The sequence below is a fragment of the Pelobates fuscus genome, chromosome 6, assembly GCF_036172605.1.
Source record: "Pelobates fuscus isolate aPelFus1 chromosome 6, aPelFus1.pri, whole genome shotgun sequence".
Lineage (NCBI taxonomy): Eukaryota > Metazoa > Chordata > Amphibia > Anura > Pelobatidae > Pelobates > Pelobates fuscus.
This window is the reverse complement of record NC_086322.1, coordinates 105,743,859-105,766,809: the sequence shown is the minus strand read 5'-3', so window position 1 is coordinate 105,766,809 and position 22,951 is coordinate 105,743,859. Positions and strand designations below refer to the sequence as shown.

At 37.3% G+C, this 22,951-nt stretch overlaps 1 protein-coding gene across 7 annotated transcripts in view; it reads left to right on the top strand.

Moving 5' to 3' along the window:
• TENM3 (teneurin transmembrane protein 3) overlaps positions 1-22,951 on the top strand; it is an 836,163-nt gene that overhangs the window by 577,161 nt on the left and 236,051 nt on the right. For 2 of the 7 annotated variants that reach the window (XM_063458145.1, XM_063458152.1), the window contains one exon: positions 1,007-1,216. The exons of the other annotated variants lie outside the window; for them this stretch is intronic. In XM_063458145.1, coding sequence (XP_063314215.1) covers positions 1,007-1,216 — 210 coding nt within the window. The remainder of the gene's footprint in view (positions 1-1,006; positions 1,217-22,951) is intronic. 7 annotated transcript variants of the gene reach the window in all.

The window sequence follows — 22,951 nt, the reverse complement described above, 5'->3', positions numbered from 1 at the left end:
ATGAAGTGTGTAGATTTGTGCACCCGATTTTATTTCCCTTTTTATGTCTGGATCCTTTGCCTGTTGTTGCTGATAAGTGACTCTTTTTATTTGCATGAATATCTTTTTCTTAAAATGTCTGTATTTTAAAGAGAAAATCTGCACAAGGATTTAGTCAATAAAAAGGCATTTGTGGGGAAGGGGTTAGTAACTGCTATTTTGAATTTAATTCAATAACTTGTTTGTCAACTGAAAACGATTAACTGTGAACATATCTAAACATGAGTGTTAAATGCATTTGAATGAGGACAATAAATTGTGTTTGGATTCTTGACATAACTCCCCATGTATGTCACTGTATGGGTGGCAGCATATAGGTGCAACACTCTACAGAAATACAGGGAAACTCTTTGTATCATAACTGATCTCTCTCTCTCTCTCTCTCTCTCTCTCTCTCTCTCTCTCTCTCTCTCTCTCTCTTTCTCCTGACAAAAAAAGGAATCTAGCCCTCATTGATTGACCCTCTATCAGTGAATGGCATGTGTGTTTTTAGACAAGGTGCTCCACCTACAGGCAAGATATAGCTCTGCTCACATTTTCTTTTTCTTTTTAATTTGTACCAATTAGCATGTGTGAAACGATGCTGGTACCGTGTACTTTCACTATCTAGAGCAAGCGAAGCAAAACTAAAATCTGCCATTCTTCTCCTTCTCCTTCTCCTATCACTGCTGTATTATTGCATGGTACTACATTAATATTTTTTTTTCTTGAGAGCTGGTTTTAAAAAAATAAAATAAAAAATAGGGTTTTCATATTATCTTGCACAAGTCTCATATCCACTGTTAGAAGAGGAGTTATAATATGATAAATATTTGTTGCACATGGAATTTTTTTATAATTTGGTTGATTTATTTCCTTAAATATATATATATTTATTAATTTATGTTAATCCCCATTGTCTTTTGCAGAGTTTTCGCATGTGACTTTGACCATTTAGTTTTTACAACATGTTTATTTTTATTCTTAGGTTCTCCCATGCCATCTTCATCTTCTAGTCCTTCAGTTATTGAACATACACAATCCCTCTCTCCATCACCCCATCTCCATGACAACCAGAGGTGGCTGCTAAGTAATAGTGCCAACCGTCCAAATCAGGAGTCTGACACTGACGACGAGTTCAATGTCAGCACATGTTTGGTGCCTGCAGCTCCCCTGTCAGAGTGTGTCCCATGTCATGGTAAGGAGAGAATACTTTCTCCACAGTTTAATTTATTCTTTTTTTTTAATTTATTTTTTTACATCTGTTTATGTTTTAATATATTTATTTTTGCAAATATGTTTTTTCTTAGATCTATGCACATTCATCATCTGTTCTATTATTTTATCAGATTTTTTACTTGTGCCATTCTTCGTATTTAAAGTAACGGGAAATCATGCAGAATATCCCTTTATCACAAATGCCCCTTTTACGTTTCCACAAGTCCCGATTCTTTGTTTGTACATTACCTATCTTTATCATTGGTTTTAAAATAAAGTTTTATGATGATAAGGTAACTGCATGGGATATTTCTTTTATCTTATAAGCAACTACATGTTTTCAAGAAACCCTAAACTATACAAAAGCAGGTTTGTTTATTGTAATCTAACCGTTCTTCTTTAAGGAGAAAGCAGTCAAGAGATCTGTTCAGAAATTGACATTCATGATAACTTGAGACAAAAGGTTTCTTGGAAAGTACAATCCAAAATTGACTTTGCATCACATTCATTGAACAATAAGAATCCATACCATCACCACAATCTGGCTGTGAGAGGGTCAGCACTGGCTACATTTAAATAAATACTACAGGTTTAACCCCTTAAGGACCAAACTTCTGGAATAAAAGGGAATCATGACATGGCACACATGTCCTGTGTCCTTAAGGGGTTAAAAGTAAAAGTATACAAAGCCTTTTTTGGGGGTGGGGAGTGGGGGGTGGGAGGGGGCGAGGGGTTACTCACTAAATCAGGATTTGGTGAAGGATTGATAAAATACTTAAGGTAAAAGTAGAGAGAGGTCTTAGGTCATATTTTGTACTTCCACTAAATGGTTAATAAGCCTAATGCATACTAAGATTTTCTCAGATTTGTAAGATCTCCCATGAAAACAAAGAGATGAAGAACAGTGGTCAGGGACAAATCATTAGTTTTATTGGCGATCATACTAGCTCTTGAGCCGAATGTGTGTCCTTTAATATGTTTGTCCTTTTCAGTACCCAAATTAGGCAAAATTCTTATCATGAATGGCCATAGATGTAATAATTCCTTAGCATCTCTTGAATTTTCTCTGTAAACAGCTGTTCAAAACAGTAGTTTTATTCTAGATATATTTAATCTACATTTGGAGATCTCATTGCTTTTAATGTGGAGGTGGCCATCTTAAAATTGCATTATAATCAAACCACGGCCATTAGCCTAGAGATAGTACCTAATTTCAGTAGTTTTAACATAAGTTTGAATCTTTTGAGTTAAAAAAAAAATGCTTTGAATTGCGTGATGATGGTGAGTACCTACTATACCAGGGGTGGGGAACCTTTGGCTCTCCACATGTGTTGGACTACACCTCCCATGATGCTTTGCCAGCATTATGTGTGTAAGAGCATTATGGGGGATGTAGTCCACAACATCTGGAGAGCCGAAGGTTGCCTATCCCTGTACTATACCCATGGGAAGCAAAGCAAAAAAAAATATCTCCAGAACTGCTTTAAGAATTATTACATCAATAAATAGGGTTAAATGGTTAGAAAGTTTTGTAATTTAGTTTGTAATTTAACACTTTTTTTTTGTTCATGTTAATTGCCCTTTAATGACATCCCATCCAGAACATATTTTCTTTTGCATACTTATTGAAAACATACACAATTCTAATTTTGCTGGAATGTCAGTGGAATTTTAACATAAAAAAAAAGAAAGAAAAATCACCCAACTTAAAATTACTTGGGGTCCTCAAAAATGCATTTAGAGAAAGGACCCAGCTGTGCTTCAACAAAACAATCTATGCAGTCTACATCATTTTGGCCCCCCTCCCATGAAAGTTTTATAGAACTTACCTTGTAAAATTTCTTCACATCCCTATGGATCAGGGCGTACTGAAGTTGAGCACCGTGCAGCGTGAAACCCCTTGAAACCACATAGACATTTTAATAATAAGAACCATTTGTTCTTTTTTACAGCAATTTCCTGTGCTTGCTAATCCTTTACATAAATACCTTCCCAGTGAAAGGGCTATAGAAAGCTATGCACAATATGCATTGTATCAAGCATGGTACACAGCACAAAGCAAGTTAAGATCCGTTAACATGGATTGTACGCACAAGGTCAAACTAATATTATGTATTGATAACTCACAACTTTTGTATAGTGCTCCCATGCTTTTATAATGCCTTCTGCAATGTAGCTGTGACAGTATGAGAAATCGTAGCGCACACACATATGGCAACACAATGTTCCTATTTTTCACAGTTTTTCCGTGTAACTCATTTGCCTGCCCTGCTCTAGGTCAACTTCTTAAAAAGTAGATTCTGGCTTGTGGGAGACATTGTAATTCGGGGACATAAAAGACCACATACCAGAATGAGTAATTTATCATGAATGCAAACATGGCTTTTTGGCTCCTGTGAAATTGACTTTTTTGCTTTCGGAAATCGTATTTGCCATTTTTATTTATTTATTTTTTGCTTTTATAGAAGAACAAAATAAATGTTATGGACCGACTCATTGTTCCATGGCGCTTTTGATAACAAATAGCTTATTCTATGTGCAGAAAACATGTTTGAAGGGCCCTTACAAAATGAATATTTGGTTTTCTGAAAACCCCTGTGAGTATTTTCAGTGAACCAAGCAGCACGTTTACAATTCTGCTGGTAAGGTGCTAGCTTGAGGGTCAGAAGATAGGAGCAGCAGAGCAAATCCATTACACGACTAAGACAACAGCTGTACGAGAGTCAGCCTTACACAAAAGCATGACAGAGACATTTCCATAACATGTTCCAGTACTTCTGTACTGTTTCAAGAAGCGTATCCACCACATTGGTAGGACTCAGAGGGCATAGACAAACCTGAACGTTAACCGCATCAAAGAAATTCTGTATTCTGACTCACAAGGGATCGGAGAAATTCAAACACATGATACAACTCAACTGTGAACCTTGGATTTCGACTGATTGCATAACTTTTTATATTTTGTGCCTAGCAAATAGTTATGCATCAAATAAGTGACTTTCTTTTCACATAACTTATAGATAATAGACATATTTAGTATAGTATGCTGCACATACTCATGGCAATGGTAGAGGCCCTTAACCCCTTAAGGACCAAACTTCTGGAATAAAGGGGAATCATGACATGTCACACATGTCATGTGTCCTTAAAGGGTTAAAGGGAAACACGCCATTTTAAAAAAATATATACTTCTGAGATAATACATTTGAAATATGCATTTCTAAAAGGTAGTCAAATCCGAATGGACCTTCTAGGCAACTTCTTGGACTTCTATTCTAGGGATGTCTTCCTCAGTCAGGAAATGGCTGAAATCTCTCAGCCAATCCTGTGTCTCCCTCTCTTGGTCTCTGTGGAACATATTACATGTGTACCTGGTTTGCAATGTATCATTCAGTGCTAGGAGAAAATGTGTGCATGTGCAACTGCTCATAGCGTCTGAATAGAAGTGTTGAATAGAAAAGGACCCCATATGATGTAGTTTTAATTCCTCATGCTCGCAGAGATCACGTACAAGAACACAATTCCATAGATGCCAAGGGGTTGCAAGAGTGTAGAGGTGGTCAACGGAATTGACTTTATCCAGCCCGGAAATATTATTCTGAGCTGGCTGATGGCATTCCACGGCGCTGCCGTAGGTTGAGGTAAACCTCAGTCGGCAAAGGATTGAAATCGTTATTTGCTGCATTTCACAGTGAAATGCTGCACATACAGACTCCAGGCACCATGAACACTTCAAATATGTGAAGCAGTTATGGTGCCTGGAGTTGCATGCCAAATCAAGTTGGTGAATTGGGAGATGCCTGTGGGAATTGTTGAGATTTAAAAGTGCAAAACCTTTCAATATAGTACATGATATTCTAAAAGGCAATGCCCAGATTCCAGATCCCAAAGGATGTAAACTGCTCATCAGTGAAAGGGCCTTTGTTCCAGAGGCGAGATGAAACACTAATACTGAAGATAGTACTGATTAAGAAAAGTAATTTAAGAAAAAGTGCTAAGCTGGCATTAGGGGGATGTAAGTATGTAATAAGAGGTGTGAAGCAGAGGTGTATGAATGAAGCATATAGTAGAGGCCATCTGCTCGAGCGTGTGAGGATTAGAGTGATGTGTTCTGTATGAAATGGTCCTAAATTTTGTTGACACATTTTATCTTATTTGTTTTAATTTTGTTTGTTTTAACAAGTTTCCATGCCTTGGTAACGTGTTCGTAATCTCACATAAAAAAAATGTGAGATACATTCCTACATCATTTTTTTTCAAATTGTGTTTTCACACAATTTTTTTAAAAAAATGTCCAGATGTTGAATAAAAATAGCTTCATTATTTTTTAATTTACATGTTTGAAAAATATTCATCAACTTGATGATTACTCGTGATATTGGTAATGAGTGCAGTGAGCTTTAATAGCAGCCTCCATTGCATTGCTTTTATTGTTTTTTAATAGCGTCAACATGATCCAGATTCTGAAAAATGTATTTCAAAGATTGTCAAAATTTCAAAAACATGCAACCCCCCCAAAAAATATTTCTGAAACACCATAAATTAAAAAGTATGTAATAGATTAGATTGGGTACTGCTCTGTGTCCTCAGCAAAGGGGCCTGGTATATCCATACACACACTTTATAATGTGCTTCAACAAATAATGTGTGGATATATAATATTCTGTAATATTCTACATGTCACTGACTGCTTTGCTTTTATCTTTGTCATAATTTTATATAAGCTTGCATGAAGATCATCTTGTGTATCTTCAAGATTGGGAAAAAAAAGCATGAAGTGACTCTTGAACATCTGACTTTTTTTAACTTTGCCAAGTAATGTCATTCATTTGTTTTTATGAATGACAGCACTCAGGTAAAGCCAACAGTAAGCTTACTGTTGAACTACATGTCACGGTCATGCATGGTGATTTTATTTAAAAGTATGGAAGGCTCAGGATTGGCTGAGAAATGTATGCCATTTCTTGGTCCTTCAAAGCAAGTGAATGTGAAACACATATATGATATATATTTAAATATATATTTTTAGAATCTCCCCTTACGAATTTGTTTAAATCTAAAGCTTCCTATACTATCTTCATGTGTGATAGGGGGCACAGGACATGTTGCCACCTATCTGTAAGTGTAAAGACTGCAGACAAAAATTATATATTATTAATAGGTATCTTTAGACCAGTGTTTTTTTTTATGAAAATCCAGATCAATAGGGAATAACCCCATGAAAATGCATTTAACCTATTCAGAGACACATACCGTGAAAAGACACTGAAAGGGTGCACGAATTCCTCTTGTAGCCTGACAACTGGACCCTGAATCTCAAAGCAAGCAAGGAGCAAGGCTTATTTGATGTGAGATTCTCTCTTGCACGCATAATGTATGTATAACAGCTGGCATTAACCTAGCCTACCAAAGGAATCCGCTTCAAAGGTATTCAACCTACAGTAGGGCAGAAATGTATAAATTATTAATATTGCGCATTGCATTAAATTCGGAGGTCTCCTGTGCCCCTTCTACTTCAACCTCGGTGTATGTCTGTAGTATTTACCATTTTATTAATGTTGTGTAACCACTTTATCTAACGCTGAATTTCAGATGTGCTCTGCTGCATTCGATCCTCATGTGCTTAATATTGTTTTATGACTGCTCAGCAGGACACCATGTATTTTAAAGGAGGTTGTATGTTGTTTCCAATAAATAAAGGATACACATGTTTTACAAACAGAATTTGTATGTTTTAGCACGCTTTCTCTTTCACGTATTTCGCATATTTGTTTTATAGCATCAGTGATATAAATATAGCAGTGCTCCTATCAAAGTGACACTGTCTTTTAAATTCTTTTCTAGACATCAGTTTAAAACTATAACGTCAACAGATTACCGTATATACTCGAGTATAAGACGAGTTTTTCAGCACATTTTTTGTGCTGAAAAAAACACTCACTCGTCTTATACTCGAGTCAGTTGTCTGTATTATGGCAATTTTCATTGCCATAATACAGACAAGGACCGGGGGCTGTCAGGAAGCTGTAACTTACCTTCACCGCAGCTCCTGTCAGCTCCCTTCTCTCTCCTCAGTCCGTGCAGCTCCCAGGTCAGCTTCCTCTGCAACTCTCGCGAGAGCCGCGGGGTCAGAGCATTGCCACGGGTTACCGTGGCAACGCTCCGCGCGGCCGCGAGAGTTGCAGAGGAAGCTGACCTGGGAGCTACACGGACGAAGGAGAGAGAAGGGAGCTGACAGGAGCTGCGGTGAAGGTAAGTTACAGCTTCCTGACAGCCCCCCTCCTACAGCCCATCCACTGGACCACCAGGGAGTGAGAGCCCCCCTCCCTGGCCAGCTAACAAGCAGGGAGGGGGGACGAAAAAATAAATTAAAAAAAATAAGAAAATAAAAAAATAAGAACAACATTAAAAAAAAATAATAACAACATTAAAAAAATATATATTACAATAATAATAATTAATAAAATGCCCACCCCCACCAATGCTCTGCACTCACACACACACACACTGCACTCTCACACACTGCACTGCATTCATTATATACACACACTGCATTCATACACACACTACATACATACATACACACTGCACTCATACACACACTGCACTGCATTCATTATATACACACTGCACTCACACACTGCACTCATATACACACACTGCACTGTATTCATTATATACACACTGCACTCATACACACACACTGCACTCATATACACACACTGCACTCCATTCATTATATACACACTGCATTCATACACACACTGCATACACACACTGCATTCATACACACACACTGCATTCATACACACACACTGCACTCATACATACACACTGCATTCACACTGCACTGCATTCATTATATACACACTGCACTCACACACTGCATTCATTATATACACACTGCATACACACTGCACTCATTATATACACACTGCATACACACTGCACTCATACACACACTGCACTGCATTCATTATACACACACTGCACTCATACACACACTGCACTCATATACACACACTGCACTCCATTCATTATATACACACTGCATTCATACACACACTGCATACACACACAGCATTCATACACACACACACTGCATTCATTATATACACACACTGTAAATAAATATTCAGTTAATATAACTTTTTAGGATCTAATTTTATTTAGAAATTTACCAGTAGCTGCTGCATTTTCCACCCTAGTCTTATACTCGAGTCAATAAGTTTTCCCAGTTTTTTGGGGTAAAATTAGGGGTCTTGACTTATATTCGGGTCGGCTTATACTCGAGTATATACGGTAATATATTTTCTTACCACGTAACCAAGCAATACATTTATCTGTAAAATTTCGTTGAAGATCTGACAATGTGGAGTCTGTTTCGTAGTATGGATGCGTCACCTTGGCATTGTATTACAATTTGTGATGGTTTTCAGTAATCCCCCAAACTTCAGTGTGCAAGAAAAAGGAAACCGTTCATTGAACTCTGTTCCCAAGAAAAATAAACAAGGTTAACTACAAATATATATTGTTATATAAAACAAAAGCAGGTAACTATAACTATCACCAACGCATCATCCACTGTTAAATGAGCGATATGCATAGACACGTTACAATGACAGCAGGACTCTAAGAATACACTAATGTAGCGGCCCTAACTATGAAAAGATACAGTAAACTAAGACGATGCATCAGTCTTTTTCTTTTGCTCTTTTTTTTCGTTCGCTAGAACTGGGACTCCTATTGTCAGATGCAATGGGCATGAAAGCAGCAATTTTACAGCACAAAAACTCCAATAACATTTACTGCGGTTGGCTGAGATTGAAATGCACACAGTCACTGCTCAGTCTTGGTTGCTTAAGCACCAGCTCCCCTTGGCTTCTCTCCAGTCTGTGCATTTTAAAAAGAGTCCTTTTAAAAAGAAAGTATTTCCCTTATAACTTGCTGTGGGGCAAACAGACTGCTCAGGCATAGGGTGATTGCATTACATCCTTGACTATACCGAATGAAACGTTGCAGTGTAATTGGCAGAATTATTGCGATCATTTGAATTGCTATGAAGAATCGCAGCCTAGCCAAAAGGACACTACACTACGGTAATAGTGTTATTGGTTACGTTTTAATGTCTACACATAGTGGACAAAAGTATAGACTCTACTGATTAAAAAAAATATGTAGTGTTTCCAAAGCTCTTTAAAATAAAGCATTGTGCAGCAACCCTTGTTAAACATTGTATTACCAGCAGGGTTATTTAATAAAGGGAGAATAACAAGTGACTTTTACATTTAAGTCCAGTTAAATTTAAGGCCAGAGTTGCCAAAATTACAGCATTTTGGAGAGTTTTTCCAGTTTACCTATTTTGTCCTTTAAGGGACACTGTAGCATTAGGAATACAAATGTGTACTCCTCATGCTATAATGTCCTAGTCACCATTTAGATGACCAACTCTCTCACCTCCCCCTGCTGTAGTGGAAAACGTATATTACTTACCATTTGTTCCACACCACGCTACTCTGTTTGTGGCTGACCCCGTCGTTTTAGTTCAGATCATTAGTTTTGATGATCTCAGCCAATCCAATGCTTTCTCATAGAAAACCATTGGGAGCCCAGTGAGCATCATTGGAAAAATACCAATCACATGGTCTCTATGAGAGTTTCACTTGGCTTTTTCTGTGGAAGCCCCTCTAGTGGCTGTCAGTACTTAAACCCTGCAATGTAAACATTGAACAAAACTGTGGCTTCCATTCACAAACTATGTCACTTTTGCTGTTTTTCAAATTAGGCTGCAGTTTGCATGTTTGTTAAAGGTAATAACTTTAATGGTCAGTGGTTAAGATGTAATATATATATATATCTATATATCTTTGTGAGATTTTTATTTACTGAGCTGAGCTAATGAACTAAGAAGAGTCTTGTTTCCCACAAATAACAAGATAATACATATATGTTGGTCTCTGGTTGGAGTCGTTATCTTATACTGCCAATATATTGTGGTTGGCCAAAGACAATTCCTATATTAACATGATTGCCTGCATTGCCCCTCCTTATGATGACTTGGAAAGAAAGGAGCATACAATATCTAAACAAAATAGTTCCTAATTCCAAGTAATCTCAAGGAGGGACAATGCAGACATCATGTTAATATGGAAGTTGTTGTCATTGGCCAACTACAATATAATGGCAGTATAAGATAAATATTCGAACGCATTACATTGCAGTGCTAAGTCTGCCTCAAGTGGCTGTCTACTAGACAGCCACTGGAGGCGCTTCCTGGCTTTTAACGTACTTTTGGTCCAGTAACTGACACTGGATGTCCTCACGCTCTGCATGAGAACATCCAGTGTCAGCTATTTCCACATAGGAAAGCATTGATTCAATTCTTTCCTATGTGAAGGCCTAATGTGTGTGCAGCACTTCAAGCGCATGTGTATTAGTGCCCGCTCATCAAGGGACATTGGAAGAGGTGGAGCCGCGATGGACATCGTCACTGGAATCAGGTAAGCACAGTTGGGGGAAAATGGGCACGAGTGGGAGGGGGGGGAATGCTTTAGTGCCAGGAATACAGATCATATTTTAGTCCTATTTTCACATTTATGTTAACATTAAAGATTTTTTTTCTCACACCAAATCAACTTAGATTATTACCCACAATTTTTGGCTAACAATTTTGCCCCATTATACAAAGATTTTATTGTGTTTTAAATAGGAATCATTGAAGCAAATCGTTGCCTATAATAAATACTCAAAAGATAATCCTTTCAAATACAAAACATTACTGTGGCATTTCAGAAAATTGCATCCAAATCTATTTTGCTTTCTTCATCCATGGTTTCATGTGAGTGCCCTTACCCCTTCCACGTATTTAAGTCTCCTTTCTTTTCATGGTGAAAACGTTTGAATAGTGATGATGATTCTTTCGGAACACCTGCAACAAAATCTTTTGAAAATACCCTTTCCAGACAGCGTAATCGCTTGATATAAATACTATTAATAAGAAAATAAAATGATAAAGAGGAAAACTGAGCAGGCAGAAATGTTGCTTTAATCACAAGCCAATGCCATGAACTCTGCGAGAAACAATAAAAGTGTAGGCTTCAGTGGTGCTTGGCATGTCCTAGTAGCGAAAGCCAATGATGTCAGAACCACATGTTGCTTGAAAGCTGCGACCTGGGGATCTTGGCATTAGAATCTCAACAATCAGGACTTCATGTAGTTTCAGTACAAGTTTAATATCCTAACACAGCATGGGTTTTTAACAGACTCCAGTTATTATTAGTCACTAGGTGCCTTGCAATTCCATTCTTCTTTTTTCCTCCCCCATTAAAAGTACTTACAAGCTCTTTTTTTCCGCAAAGCATGTAGAATCATCTGTGACATGTGCATTCACTTTTAAGCACAGAATACTTAATAAATTGTGTGTGAGTCAGTGTTCAGCTAAATATTTCCTCTTTATTTTGGCATACAGCTTACCATATTTTTTCATTGCCAGAAACGGGTGAGTTCATGCATTTATATGCATTTTGCACAGAAGTTTCCATCTATTTATTTTTAAGATTTTTTATAATTGTATATATTCAGTGAGGATTGAGGCTGACTTTTTATTAAAAGTTGTGTTAGATGTTTAGCCATCAGAATTGTTAGAAAAGCTGTATGACAGCAATGACAAGGAAACTATTGCTCTAGACATGTTATCATAACAAATCATAAATGAACAATTCCATCCCCGTAACAATTTCTTCTCAATTATTTTATTATGGGGTCTGGAATGTCTGGGTACTGTTTTACCTTCAAGGTTAAAACTCTTTTCCATTGGCTTAATTGCAAATCCCACACCCCCAGCTTCCTACCTCTTACTGCCCCAGTGATCAGGAAAGTTTGCCAAACGATCGATGATAGGCTAAAAGATAGGGTTGAGGCTGTATTTGGTTTTCAATTCAAAGTTTATAATGTGTTTACTCAACAAACAAGTAACTCATTTGAAAAGTTGTATGACTTAAAAACAACTGAAAAAGAGAAACACAAGTATTACTGTAAAAATGTGATCATAGTAAATCAATCAGTGAGGTAATAGGGAAGAAGCAAAGGAGAAAGAAAAGAACATGTAGAGCAGGGTATAAATGGTGAGATATCAAAGCTGTTAAAGCCGGGATCTCAAATCCGGACCTATCGTATATTCACACCTCCCATCTCTGGCATCAAGAGAATTGAGGCACCGGTGGAAGGAAAATGAATGGGGTAGGCCAGTGACATGATTGCTTCACTGACTCTACCTAAACGGGGTGCTCAAACCTAGAAAGGGGGTGGATCCCCCCTAATTATTGGTCGGTCTCCTGGTATGAATACTTCCTGTCAATCTTCTAAGACCAGCTCACTGAGGGCAGACTGTTTCAGTGCTCTCTGCATAATCGTAGAGCCCTGAACATAGTGCAAGTGTATCTAATAATGCTATGTTTGTTGTAGACACTTCCCTGGTGTCCCCAAAAGAAGGTCGGGACATCTGTTGTAATGAGTGAACTTCCACACTAGCAATTTGGCAAGTGAGGATTTGGCGTCACATGCCCGGGGACTTCTGGTTCTGCTCAAAATGAGTTTGACCAAGTAATTGGAGATGGCATTTGCAGCCTAATCGCATTATAAGCACTACATTGGCATGCAGTGGTTATGGTGCCCAGGCTGCTCCTTTAGTAAAATATACCAAGGGAAGTAGCCTTTTCATGCATTTTTCTGAGCTATTTTTCATTCACTCTTCATGCTTTGAAATGCAGATATGTCGAACGTGTTTAAAATATACTGCTCTTCACGTGTTTTGTTGTTTTATTGTTGATGACATGTCTGACTTTTTCTTTTTTAATGGTATGGAAACCTTTTGTTTAGGTCTGAAATACAATTGTAAAAATTCTAGGAAATTGACTTATTCCTCTAATGATACAGATTTTTCTAAGTTTCAGACAATTTTAAGGCTTTTGTTGTGTTTTGTTTGTTTTGTTGTGTTGGACCCGTGAAATAAATAGAACGTTTGACACTATTTAGCTATTGCAAGAATTATACCATTTGTTAGGATTCAGTAAGGTGATGGAGCTGACATTGGAATTAACTTGGCAAACGGTCCACAATGTTCATTTAAACTTTACAAAAATAGGCCACAAAAACCAAACAAATCCAAATAAGCATGAGAATACTTTAGAAATATGAATGACGTCCTATCAAGCCCAGCAGTGAAGGCACTTTAAGTTAGTGCAAAGGTATGTTGTATAGAATGTGGGCCTTTTTGTCTCTAAATGGGCCCAGCATTTCCATTAGGCTTGTGCAGCTGGACCTGGGCCGTAATTGCGTCCAGAATGAGAAGCACAACATGAGCTGCAGGGAAGCCTTGGGTTGTGTTGTTTCCAGACTTTGATAAGGTTCATGTTGTTTATCCATTTCTGACACACTGCTGACTTGTCAGCAGGCACTGTAGACAGAGGTGATGGAAATGTGAAAGCACAAAGAAGCTGTTGCTTTGAAATGTCTACACTGGATAATGGGAGGTGAATTAGGTTTGTGATTGTAAAACAAATTACTGCTCATTATGTGCTTGGTAAGGGGCTGCATTCATCTCAATGCTGGCTCGAAACCACAACCAATACAGGAAACTGGAAGATGAAAACAGATTATTGATCATATGATTTCCTTTCTGCTGCCGAACAAACACTGGTATTTAAAAGTACTTTTTATTTATCATTTGCAGCTTTTATATGAAAAGCAAGGGTCTTGGGGTTTAGCTGTGCAAAACAGACACCTATAATCGCTGATATATTAAACAGCTCATGCCAGCAAGTGGTAGCCATTAACCAAGTGCCACCTGAAAGCCATTAGCAAATCAAGGTGCCAGATGTCATGCTATGTGTAATAAGCTCATTTGGAAGCAGAGTACATTGAATAAACAAAATCACAGACTTGAATGGTTGGGCAACTCCTGAATATACAGGGGCAAATGTCTGAGCAGCTATAAATGCGTGGCCCTATTACTCAAAACCTCGGTATCCTGCAACTGGTCACTTCCATGTTAATTCACTGTCAGTCATTGTTCTAAGCTCTGTGCTCTGCAGCTGGCAATCAGCATACATAAAGAACACAGAGAAGAGGAGACATTATTATTATTTTATTATTTATATAGCGCCAGGAAATTCCGTAGCGCTGTACAATGGTTGGACTAACAGACATGTAATTGTAACCAGACAAATGGACGCACAGGAACAGAGGAGTTGAGGGCCCTGCTCAATGAGCTTACATACTAGAGGGAAGGGGGTATAGTGACACAAAAGGTATAAGTAGGGGTAATGAAATAGGTTACTAGAAAAGTATTGACTGAGAACTTGGGTTATTATTGACAGTTGCAGGAGAGGAGTCATGGGGGAGGGAATGAAAACCCGCTAACAGTTTAAATGATATGCTTTCCTGAAGGAGTGTGTTTTCGAAGATTTTTTGAAGCAATTGAGACTGGGTGAAAGTCTAACGGAGAAGGGAGTTCCACAGAAAAGGTGCATAGGAACCCCATAGGAAAGCATTGAGTAATGCTTTCCTATGTGGGGGGTTTAAATGCGCGCGTGTGCCTCTGGCCGCGAATGCAACTCCACTTGAGAGCTGATGTTGATGGAGGAGAAGAGGTAACCAGTGTCGAGGGAGCCCGGCGCTGTATCAAGGTAAGCAAATGGGGAATGGGGCCCTAGTCACCTAAATGGTGACTAGGACTCTATAGCGTTAGGAATACATACATATTTGTATTCCTAATGCTATTGTTTTTCTTTAAATGCTGATCTGCAGCTGAAGTTGGACTGCTCTTCCTAAATATAATTGGTTCGTGTTAGGTGATGTTACAGGGTCAGCAAATCTCTGTTTCACCATCTATCTTATTTTTATAATCTTTATTAAATTTTTTGTTTCATACAATTTCCAGTATTTATGGTGAGAACAATGAAAATGGATGACTAGGAAACTTTCCTAATCATAGACCCAAGTCAAGAATAGAAAGTTTATAACTGTGGCATTTGTTTAAACTTATAATAACTTTTTGGACAGTCTGACAAACTGTTAAGTACAATATAGTTTGTTTTCAATTATAGTTATTACAAGTTTTGCATAATACAGTAGTAATGTATTCATTGGGAAGAATTCAATTCGACTCGAGAGATCTTATACGATAATTGTAATTTATTATAAAAACATGGTTAGGTAAAAAAAGTTGTATTTTTTATACTTAAAATCCTAACACATCTATATTAAAATAAGATACTTCAGGGTTTGCAGGTTCAGTATAAAAGGTCCATCGCCTGCGCCTGGGCTTATAGACAAGCTGTGGGTTTATCACACAGTGAACTTTGCATTCTGTTATGCTATTCTGTTACCTTTATTAGCACATATCATCAGCTGGTACTATATTCAAAGTAAAAAAAAAATTAATTTAAAAAGTGAAGATGAAAGGATGCAAAGAAGAAAGAGGAACACATAATCAAATATTCACTTTAACTGAAGTGAGAAAATGTAATTTGAGTTTTTATTTTATTTATTTATTTTTTATGTGACTATTGCTTGTCCAGGCCTTGGGCAACACATTGGCAATAGTGTGTTTTTGTTAAGCTTATTTCATTGTTTATAACATTTTATGGGTTTGTTTTATTTTTGAAGCTTACAAGACAAAGACATTCGGTTTCTACATACTAAAAGTAAATGTCCTGTTGATTATAAATTTGAATTTCATTAAGGACAAAAAAAAAAACTTTTTAGAAGGTCTATTTTCCTGCAGGTATTTATGGCATAGCCATAGCCATGGTATGAGTTTAAATTCATATATTTATGGTGTTTCACCAGATATTTTGATACTGGGGCACTTTTAGAAATATATTGTCATTAGCTGGTTAAAAGATACGAAACATAGCCCTGAAGCCAAAGAAAAGTTGAACGTTCCATTCTCATTTCCGAAAATATTCCATGATCTATAAAAATGGATGTAGTAGTTCATCAGCAGCTGAAGGCATGTTCAATAGTTTGGGATTTCAGTTGTTTCTCACCCCCCCGCCCAGTGAAAGTAGTTTTGACAGGTCTGGTTGTATAATTGTTCAAAACCTTTGCTGATTGATGGGGTGCACATTTTCTCATTGATAATCCCCTAAAAATCTGCATTGCTCAACGTGTCTTGAGGAGCATTCATTCTATTTCTATACTCTTTGAACGCTCTTTGGGCTTTGGGTATGAATGTTACATTCTGAGCCTCTGAGATCGTGTAAAACAGGGGCATTTCTAGGTTCCCAAAATACATGGGGCTTGAGCCTAATGAAAAACATGCCTCCTCTCTACTCAACGGAATCTCACTGAAAGCATAGCAGAAGCAAGCACATGCTGCACAGCAGGATGCATAGTGATCTTGCCTTGCAAGCTTAGTAATAGAGCAATCCTTTAAGACATTCAACTGAGTTACATCACCCCTCCCACCTTCCAACATTTCAAATGGACAAAGAGGGGTACGTTGAAGGGTGTCACCGGGATTGTGGCCAGGGGACGGCTATTTTGAAAAATTTTAGACAACTTAATAGTAACAATTTATGGAGCTAGAATGTTATTTAGAACAAGAACAATTTATCTAATTTACACAGACTGATTTTTAAACGCATTTATTGTAGTTTAAAGACACACTGTGAGTATAATTGCTGTGGAGCTCTGTTATACACTCAGACATACCATTATATGGAGCTTCTAGAAAATAGGCACATTAGGATAAAAAAGAGGGACCGAGGTATTTGGATTCATAATAGGGACAAACTGTGGGTTTATCACACAGGGAACTTTGCATTCTGTTATGCTATTCTGTTACCTTTAGTAACACATATCATCAGCTGGTACTATATTCAAAGTACCACTTGGGTGGTATGCACTAAGTAGCCTGGGGGAGCACTGTACTACTGATCTTTCTTTTTAATATTAAGCTTCTTTGAGAAGCCTTAGGAAAAAAAACAAATAAATAAGAAAACAAAACAAAAAAATAAAACACTATTTTCCATTGAATTATGGACACATTTTAGGAAGGGAAATATTGAAAGAACCTTTATTAGATGGGGATGGGGGGGAGGGAGGTCTCTCTCTGCTGCAGTGTACTGTTATAACTTGTTAGTAACCTTTATTATACACCTTTCAATAGAAGAAAATGATAAATGTTTAATTAAGCTCTGAATGTGTAGTAGTTTTTGTTAATGAATACTCTTGTGGGAGAAACTTGGAAACTCGCTGTAAAGGAAAGAAAACAGTATGGGACAAAAAAAAACTTTAAAAGTAAGAATAATCAATCCTGACACAGCAACAGCGAGACCTTCTACTCACAAAGCTTTTTTAGTTTTGTAATTGAATCAAGCAAATTGTCACACTACCTGCAACTAATTTCACACCTTTCCTGACAACTATTCACTAGCTCCAACTCGATTGTCTGTTATCAAGCTAAATTATCATATATATATATATATATATATACAATAATCACATACTAAGGGAGATACCCTGCAAAGATTAATGGTTGTAAAGTCTAATTAATGTATTTATTTCTCTTTTAGCAGATATGTCATATAGCAGAAAAACAAAGTAACGTATGCGTTGACCTCATTTGATATTTCACATTATATTGCAGGTGTTGACAGCTTATGTCTGTGGGAGATTCATTTTGATGTCATAACCTCATTATCTTCCCTAATGAATCGTTTCTCAATCTATAAAATAAATGTAGAACAAATGGATCCAGTCTCATCCAACTAGAGCAGAAACGTTCTATTACTTTAAAGGATCTTTTAATGTACTGCATGTTTTTAGCTTGTTCATCCAGAAGTCTAGTTGTTAAATGGACACTCCAGGCACCAAAACAACTTCATCTAAATTAAGATGTTTAGAGGCCAATAGGCCCCTCGAGGCACTCTTACCTTAAGGAGTTAAACCATTCTCAAACATTTTAATCCCTCAGTTGCCTCCATTGCCTAATCCCTAAGTTGCCTCCAACTTGCCTAAGTTGCCTTCACTCCTCCTCTAGCGGGTTCCAGCTCCTGAATTTTGATATTCATGATGCGCAGAGTGCCGCAAGGCAGGGACATCACTGATAGGTTAAGCGCTGTCAGCTCATGCTTTCAGCCAATCAGTGACTCCCCATTCACTAAACTGGCTTGAAAAGAAATGTACCTTTTGCAAGCTAGTTTAGTGAATGGGAGTAACTGATTGGCTAAGAGTGTGAGATAACCTCTGTCGGTCAATCAGCGGTGCCCCTGTTCAGTATCTGTCTATCTCAAAACTCATAAGCCAGAAGCTGCCCGACCGAGGAGGAGGGAAGACCAGTGCTGGAGGCAACTTTCAAGAACGGTTTAGCTCCTTGAGGTAAGACTGACTCCAGGGGCCTGCTGGCATCAAAGCAACTTTCTTTAGATTAGGTTGTTTTGGTGCCTGGTGTGCTCCTTTAAGTTTGGCTCTGGGTATGTCTAGACTTTATCCATGCAATGGGATTGGCACAGCTTGCCTTTCCTGCACCAAAAGAAGGCACTGGTAAACGTGTACACTTCTTCCTGTCTCCTGTTAGCTTAGAGAAGAAAAGTTACCGACTGCAGAGGCCCTGAAAAGGGTGTTTTTCCTTCTAAGAATAATATATGGAAAAAGGAGATAAGAAAGCATTTCATGCCCGGGGTCCAACAAACGCTAAGGATAGTATGGGGCCAGACATATTTGGTATTGGATATTACAAAATAACAACACTAAAATATAGTAGAAGATATATTTAAATGTCACAACACCAGGTGGTCTAACGCCGTGGTCACTGAAGCTTATAAATTGGTGTTTGGATTTTTCTTGCAGATATGTCTAAGCAAATGTAAGCGTTTTAAAACTCTTATGCCTATATAAAGGTGAAAAGATGGTAAATGTTTTGTAACTATATTACTTGTGACTATACAGTTAAACCTTTAAAAAAAATGCATGTAATTAATAACTTTATTATTTTACTTTTAACATTCACTTGCACTTATTTAGTAATTTTAATGTCACAAACGATAAAGACACGTTTAGGTCAACTAGCACATATAAATTAACACAATCTGGTTGGTAAACACACTGAAATCATGTACACATCAATCAAAAATAATGCTGTTTTATGGCAGGGGTCAATGTTTTGAGATGGGTAAATGTTAAAGCGTTTTTTGTTTATTTTTCACTAACAGCGATACTTGTTCCCCTGTTATGGCTACGTGTCACAGTAGATTTCTTTTTTTTTTTTTTTAAACGCATTATAAAGCCACTTTTGACCTTGACTTAAGAGAGGAAATAATGTTGTCTCTGAAGCATAACCATTGCCCTCATTTGAATAAAATCCCCCCTACATGTAAAGCAGGAATCTTTAAATGATAGCATGACTCGAGATGAGAGATCTGAATTCATGCATAAATCCCTGGACTGTAACAAGAACGAGTGAAAGGAGAAAAGAACTAAAAAAGGCATTCTTTGAAAGAACACGCCACTAAAATCTGTTGGTTTCTCATTAAGCTTCTCAGAGATAATGCCCTATAGAGAAAAAACCTTTAAGAACCATTTTATACATTGCCCCTTTCCTATTGCATGTCATCCAGATTCCACATGTGCCGTCATGGTGTACCACATCTGTGTGCATAGCTGGGAAGGCCATGAATAATTAGTTGCCTTGGGATTGCTGGTGGAGTGCGTTAATATGTGGGGGCAGGTTAGGCACCTGTCAAGTTTCAGAGATTCTCTTCCAGTTGAATGTAAATGTATGGCATTTTACAAAAACCCACTGTGCTGGAAATAGTCAGCTCTGCCAGAATTTATTTTGTGTATAACTGTTTGTGGTCTTCCATATGTAATTCATCAAAGTCAAAAGAAAACCAGCCAGTTGTGCTCTCTAATGTGTGTGTTTCTGTGTTAGAAGAAACATGACGAGTCTTGAAGATTACGTGCGGCTAAAATATAACCCTTCCGTGTATCCAAAGTATCACGTATAATCATTTTTTGCAGTGTTTTTTTTTTTAAATCCCATAGGAAGCTTTATGATTGTTATTTATATTGACACTTTTTTATCTATAAAAGTCCTTAAAGTGTCGCTTTTTTTTTTCTCAAAAGAAAGCAAAAGGAAAATAGTTATTTCAAAGTAAAAATATAGTTTTAGGTGAGTTTGCATGCATTATATTAGATTTCTGTTTTGTCAATACTTACATCAGATGCCGCATTTAAACTTGGTTGTAATTGAAATTAGATTAGTGGGGGGAGATAGATGGGATTAGAAGGAGATTGATGTAATATCATTTTGGAGCAATCTGTTTTCAACAGTTAGTACGGTTGAGATATCTCTGTTTAGCAAGTCTTCACCATTGTAACAGCATGAGTGGTCATGGATACTATAATTGACACTTTTTTTCAAGGCTATGCTATAGCATTTTGGAGCAATCTGTCTTCCATAGACAGTACGTCCTAGATATCTTTGTTAATCAGGTCTTTACTATCTATTATAAAGCAGCAATATACTACAAAGGACTTGGGTGTTCCTGGATACTATAATTGATACTTTATCTATGGCTTCAATGTCCAATTGTATCAATTTCTAATCCTTCATCATACTAAGTAACAGCTTAATTTATAAGAGATACTATCTATCCTCATTCTATATAGGGTCCTTGGTTTCCTCTATAATCAGAAGGTATTATCCACCTTTTATATATACTATACGGACTCTTAAAGGAACCCTAGGTTATATGGTTATATTTGAGGATTGAACTGTGTACTATTTAACTACTCACTTCTATCTCAGATATATATATATACTACTATCTCCCCCTTTTATAATTTATATTTTATTAGAAGTGTTAGTATTGTTTATAAGTTTCCTTTATTTTTCTGGGGAATTTATACCCTATAATAAAGGTGTTTTTATTACTTTTGTCCATTGAGGATAGACTCATAGAATCTTTCTATGGTGCTCCTGAGCTTACTTAGGCTTGGGACCACCCCCAGTTCTAATATTTGTTATATACCTAAGGGTTAACCCCTACATAAGATTCTGTGGACACACTATAGATCCCGTTTATCTGGAATCTCACAATGTTATGCTTATTTGTAATTGAAATAAAAAATGAGTCTTGGTACTGTATTTTGCACACGTTATTCCTTAAATTAGCGTTCCAGAATGCATTGATACGTATTGCAGTTCTTTTTCAGCTTGAGAATTGTGTGGCGTAGATAAGTAATACCAGCAATCATACAAAAGCATGGATTAATTTATTTAAAAAATAACATAAAGCCAGCTGACCCTTTTCTGCAATTCTTCTAGGGATCTTATCTGCCCCGTGTGCTCTTTGTCATACAGGAACCGGCTGAATTATCTCAGCCAATTTCCAACCTAGTCTTTATCTTGTAGTGGCCATTAGAATAATGTGACTATGCCTGGCCATCTGCTGTTATAATAGAATAAAGATAATTCATTGACATGATGCCCTATAAAAGTGATGGGTAACCTTGGTTATTAGGGATTATATTTATGTTGTTCAACTTATTTTGTTAAATACGTTCCTGCGCCTTATATGCCTGAAGTGCTGTTTAAAAAGCTTGGTTTATATGCGCTAACACTTTCCTTCTGTACATTCATCAATATTTGTGACTAGATTCTGCCTCTTCTGTTAGATATTCCAGTAGGGCTTATTTGTGTAATTCTCGCCGAATGAGACACACTCATTAAAACTGGCACACCTTGACATAAAGCTTCAAATTACAGTGGGTAAGCTACATAGGGAACATGCACTAAATTAGCATACTCAGTCAGTCACTCTCCGGATGTGTTCCTTACGTACAATACAGTAGGGTCTCAAGTGCTTATTGCTATACTGCTAGGCTACTTCTAAACATGCTTTACACTCTTTGTCCTAAGACTGATGTTCAAATTCACACATTCCTAACGGTAGTAAAAGTTACTGTGCAAAGGGTCTAGGGGTCTCTGCATCAGATGTGTTACTAATTGAGATATAAATGTAGGGGTATCTGGCAGGATCAGAGCTCAAATCTAAAGAAACTGTTAACTGGCAACAGTGGCTATTTATAGTGGAATTTAATTAATAAGCTACCAAGATGAAAGTGTGTGCAAACTATTCCAAGAATAAAGTGCCTTCTGAGTTCAATAAAGTGAGTTTCTAATAACCTTATATCCTTATATCCAGTACCCTTTTATTCTTTCTTTGAAAGAACTGTGTGTGTGTGTGTGCATATATATATATATATATTATGAAAAATCATCTTTTTTTTTCATTGACTTTAAAGATTCTTTTTTCTTCACACTTTGCTAATTTCCAGTTGAGCATTTAGGTGATGGCACACTAGGGGCTCATTTACATGTCCTGTCAATCATCTAGTGACTCATACAGGGAGGCGGTACCGGTTTGAATGCCGTTTTTCGGCGCGAACGGGTCCGCCACTCCCACTTAATTCTACCAGCTCGATACACATAAAAGAGCCGGCAAGGGGACAGACCTCTGTTTTACCTCTGACGAAGGCGCATTTAGAAGCGCTGAAACGCGCGTTAGGTAGTTTAGTCAGGAGTTGCTACATACTCTGAGATCTTAGTCCTTCTAGATAGCGTGTACTAGCTCTGGTATTTCGGTGGTTTAGTAGGAGGGAATTTAAGAGTTATAAGATGAGGTTGGCAATTTATTTAGCCTAG